Source organism: Sinocyclocheilus rhinocerous, unplaced genomic scaffold, assembly GCF_001515625.1.
Source record: "Sinocyclocheilus rhinocerous isolate Xijiao unplaced genomic scaffold, SAMN03320098_v1.1 scaffold259, whole genome shotgun sequence".
Lineage (NCBI taxonomy): Eukaryota > Metazoa > Chordata > Actinopteri > Cypriniformes > Cyprinidae > Sinocyclocheilus > Sinocyclocheilus rhinocerous.
The window spans coordinates 309,600-314,567 of NW_015635083.1; the positions used below are offsets into that span (position 1 = coordinate 309,600).

General features: G+C 33.8%; 2 protein-coding genes across 2 annotated transcripts; both read left to right on the forward strand.

Moving 5' to 3' along the window:
• The first annotated feature begins 456 nt into the window (after window positions 1–456).
• On the forward strand, window positions 457–2,192 carry LOC107746672 (olfactory receptor 1-like). Its single transcript, XM_016560977.1, has 4 exons — window positions 457–788; window positions 1,095–1,109; window positions 1,260–1,756; window positions 2,176–2,192. Exons 1-4 carry the CDS (start codon window positions 457–459, stop codon window positions 2,190–2,192), a joined length of 861 nt encoding a protein of 286 aa, XP_016416463.1.
• Window positions 2,193–2,907: 715 nt separating this feature from the next.
• Window positions 2,908–3,585, forward strand: LOC107746673 (olfactory receptor 1-like). Its single transcript, XM_016560978.1, has one exon. It carries the CDS (start codon window positions 2,908–2,910, stop codon window positions 3,583–3,585), a length of 678 nt encoding a protein of 225 aa, XP_016416464.1.
• Window positions 3,586–4,968: the final 1,383 nt, after the last annotated feature.

The following is a 4,968-nucleotide window of genomic DNA, read 5'->3' on the forward strand; positions in this document are numbered from 1 at the left end:
ACTAGCATAAAGTTGATCTTTGAAGACTGTAGCGGCAACTATACTACTATAACATACATACAAGAATTACATCATTATGTTTTCTGAAAGCCCTCAAGAGATGAATCAGAAGATATATTTGGATTCAGTGACACAGCCAGCCAATTATCTTTGCAGCATGAGAGAATAAGGATGAGCATTGGATTTTAAATGCAGTAATTCAAAGCAGCGCACAAGTGTTCCGGCAGTCACAGTCATTGTTTGCTCTGTAGCTCTAAAGCTTTATGTTTATTTGTACAGGTCTGTATTTTTAATGTTATCTAGCAAATGCATATAACTGTATATTTCTTGCATTTAAAATTTGCTGTTAAAAGCGTGGAATAACATTTTTGAGTATTCTCTACATTTTTCTTATGTCTTTTTTATATGGTCATTTCTGTTTTCAGCTTGTGAAAAACAACAAATGCAAAAGCTGCCATGAACTCTGTAAATGCAAGTTTTTCCCAGAATATCTCCATTGTCCGTCCTCAATACTTTTTCATCATTGGACTTTCAGGTATACCATACAGCAGTTATTTCTATATATTCTTATTTCTTATTTATTTTATTACTATGATTGCGAACTCTATAGTCCTTCTCATTATTGCTCTTGAACGAAGTCTGCACAGTCCAAAGTACATTGGTGTGTTTAACTTGGCCTTGGCTGATATTGGTGGAACTAATGCATTGATTCCTAACATGATGAAGACTTTCCTCTTTGACTCACAGTACATCTCCTACAATGCTTGTTTGACTAACATGTTTTTTGTGTTCTTCTTTAGTAGTTTGCAAAGTGTCACTCTTGTTGTTCTGGCATATGATCGCTTCATTGCAATTTGTTTGCCATTAAGATATCATGCCATAGTGAACAATAATAGTATGGTTTTAGTTTTCCCTGCAATATGGGCATTTAATTCTTTTTTGGTGGCCTTGATGGTATCTTTGATCACTCGAATTTCATTCTGTGAATCTACTGTGATACAGAGTTATTTTTGTGATCATGGACCAGTGTATAGATTGGCATGTAATGACTATAACATTAATAAGTCAGTGGGATTTGTTGCTCTTGAACGAAGTCTGCACAGTCCAAAGTACATTGGTGTGTTTAACTTGGCCTTGGCTGATATTGGTGAAACTAATGCATTGATTCCTAACATGATGAAGACTTTCCTCTTTGACTCACAGTACATCTCTTACAATGCTTGTTTGACTAACATGTTTTTTGTGTTCTTCTTTAGTAGTTTGCAAAGTGTCACTCTTGTTGTTCTGGCATATGATCGCTTCATTGCAATTTGTTTGCCATTAAGATATCATGCCATAGTGAACAATAATAGTATGGTTTTAGTTTTCCCTGCAATATGGGCATTTAATTCTTTTTTGGTGGCCTTGATGGTATCTTTGATCACTCGAATTTCATTCTGTGAATCTACTGTGATACAGAGTTATTTTTGTGATCATGGACCAGTGTATAGATTGGCATGTAATGACTATAACATTAATAAGTCAGTGGGATTTGTCATCACATCTTCATTCCTTATTGCACCAATGATCATTATATTCCTGTCATATCTGGGCATTTTTCTTGCTTTAAGCAAAATTACAACTTGGGAAAGACGTTTAAAAGCTCTGAAGACCTGTGTTTCTCACCTGTTATTGGTAGGGATATATTTCCTCCCCATATGCTTCACATACCTTGCACAGCTCTTGCTTTCTCTCACACCCAATGCAAGGGTCATCAGTACATCTCTGGCATATGTTGTTCCACCAATGCTAAATCCTATTATTTATGTTTTAAACACAGCTGAAATCAAAAACTTATTGTGGAAAATGCTTAGCAACAGATCTGCACCGATTAGAGAGAACATTTCAAAATGACTGCAATTATTGTTTGTGCTTTTTCATTTTTAATATATATCATAGATGAAGTATCATCATCACCACTGGGACTGAATGTGTGAATTGATGAACAGCAGTGATATGCTACTTATTTACAGTACATGTTTATGAATGCAGATGATGTCAAAAGTAAATGTACAGCTTACTCACCTCAAGACAAAACAACCGAAAAGACTAAGAATATTTTATCAAGCAATTTGTGAAAAATTATTACTATGTTCACTTATTTCATGATACTAAATTTTTATCTTTTACTGTTAGTAGTGGGCAAATTCTGAAGAAACAGTTGATTTTCTTACGTCTAACGTTATTTTAATATATTTTTAGATTTGAACTTGTAATCAAGGTGTTAATTTTGACATGAGTGGTGTTTTAGTTACCACTAAATTGATTGTCAATGTCTGAAAGCATATACATAGTAAATTTACACAAAATTACTTCTTGTATTCTTTATTGTTTTAATTCAATTCATGCAAATACAGTTATGATGGCACAAGTAGCACTTCAATTCTGCAGGCCTACAATGTTAATTCGAGCATAACAATGGAAATGTACGCAAATATTTAGAATAAAAACAAAGTGAGAAAATAATGATTATTTCTAAAGTCATTTAAATGATATTTAGTGTGGAAAAAAGTCACAATGGGTTTCATCTCACACACTCAGCTGCATAAATGCTGTTCACTCTAGTCTTTCACTGGCATCTAGTGGCTACATTTTAGTAAGAGTTTTGTCGTTTATAAAGGTGCAGTAGGCTATCTAAATGTTACAATATATACTGCATATAGCTTGTTTGTCCACAAAAAAACACTAAATTTTTTTTCTTCATAAAGAAAAACAAAAGCACAATCTAAGCATCAACAGGTCAGAGGTAGAATGTTCTGGAAACACACTTGTATGGAAGCATGTTAGAAATATTCATTTTGAAATGTAATATGCAATATGTAAAATGGCAATGTATTTCTGTATTTAAATTTACATTTTCCCACACATATGTGCAACATTAGGTGCAAAATTTTTGTGTTCTTCTTTAGTAGTTTGCAAAGTGTCACTCTTGTTGTTCTGGCATATGATCGCTTCATTGCAATTTGTTTGCCATTAAGATATCATGCCATAGTGAACAATAATAGTATGGTTTTAGTTTTCCCTGCAATATGGGCATTTAATTCTTTTTTGGTGGCCTTGATGGTATCTTTGATCACTCGAATTTCATTCTGTGAATCTACTGTGATACAGAGTTATTTTTGTGATCATGGACCAGTGTATAGATTGGCATGTAATGACTATAACATTAATAAGTCAGTGGGATTTGTCATCACATCTTCATTCCTTATTGCACCAATGATCATTATATTCCTGTCATATCTGGGCATTTTTCTTGCTTTAAGCAAAATTACAACTTGGGAAAGACGTTTAAAAGCTCTGAAGACCTGTGTTTCTCACCTGTTATTGGTAGGGATATATTTCCTCCCCATATGCTTCACATACCTTGCACAGCTCTTGCTTTCTCTCACACCCAATGCAAGGGTCATCAGTACATCTCTGGCATATGTTGTTCCACCAATGCTAAATCCTATTATTTATGTTTTAAACACAGCTGAAATCAAAAACTTATTGTGGAAAATGCTTAGCAACAGATCTGCACCGATTAGAGAGAACATTTCAAAATGACTGCAATTATTGTTTGTGCTTTTTCATTTTTAATATATATCATAGATGAAGTATCATCATCACCACTGGGACTGAATGTGTGAATTGATGAACAGCAGTGATATGCTACTTATTTACAGTACATGTTTATGAATGCAGATGATGTCAAAAGTAAATGTACAGCTTACTCACCTCAAGACAAAACAACCGAAAAGACTAAGAATATTTTATCAAGCAATTTGTGAAAAATTATTACTATGTTCACTTATTTCATGATACTAAATTTTAATCTTTTACTGTTAGTAGTGGGCAAATTCTGAAGAAACAGTTGATTTTCTTACGTCTAACGTTATTTTAATATATTTTTAGATTTGAACTTGTAATCAAGGTGTTAATTTTGACATGAGTGGTGTTTTAGTTACCACTAAATTGATTGTCAATGTCTGAAAGCATATACATAGTAAATTTACACAAAATTACTTCTTGTATTCTTTATTGTTTTAATTCAATTCATGCAAATACAGTTATGATGGCACAAGTAGCACTTCAATTCTGCAGGCCTACAATGTTAATTCGAGCATAACAATGGAAATGTACGCAAATATTTAGAATAAAAACAAAGTGAGAAAATAATGATTATTTCTAAAGTCATTTAAATGATATTTAGTGTGGAAAAAAGTCACAATGGGTTTCATCTCACACACTCAGCTGCATAAATGCTGTTCACTCTAGTCTTTCACTGGCATCTAGTGGCTACATTTTAGTAAGAGTTTTGTCGTTTATAAAGGTGCAGTAGGCTATCTAAATGTTACAATATATACTGCATATAGCTTGTTTGTCCACAAAAAAACACTAAATTTTTTTTCTTCATAAAGAAAAACAAAAGCACAATCTAAGCATCAACAGGTCAGAGGTAGAATGTTCTGGAAACACACTTGTATGGAAGCATGTTAGAAATATTCATTTTGAAATGTAATATGCAATATGTAAAATGGCAATGTATTTCTGTATTTAAATTTACATTTTCCCACACATATGTGCAACATTAGGTGCAAAATGAAAATGTAAATTTAATTAGGCCTATATAACTTCCATTTGCCATTTCCTACACTAGTTTTAATAAATGCTATTTTTCCTAGATGCAATTTTAGACTTACGGGTAGGACACTGGGATTGCATTTTCATCACTGTCTGCTAATTGTAGCAAAATGCAGTGTGAATTTCAAAATCATTCTAAGCCACAGGCAGGGCCGTTTCTAGGCATAGGCGAGCTAGGCGGTCGCCTAGGGCGCCACCAGCTGAAGGGGCGCCAATGAACGCACGTACTGGCACTTTTAGCAGGGTTGTGATAAAGAGTGGCACGGTCACCCTGAAATATGACTGCCGCCCCCACTGGATCCCCCA

What these genes read in the sequence shown, in the direction of transcription:
- LOC107746673 (XM_016560978.1), top strand. Translation starts at nt 2,908, where the DNA reads ATGTGCAACATTAGGTGCAAAATTTTTGTGTTCTTCTTTAGTAGTTTG.
- LOC107746672 (XM_016560977.1), top strand. Translation starts at nt 457, where the DNA reads ATGAACTCTGTAAATGCAAGTTTTTCCCAGAATATCTCCATTGTCCGT.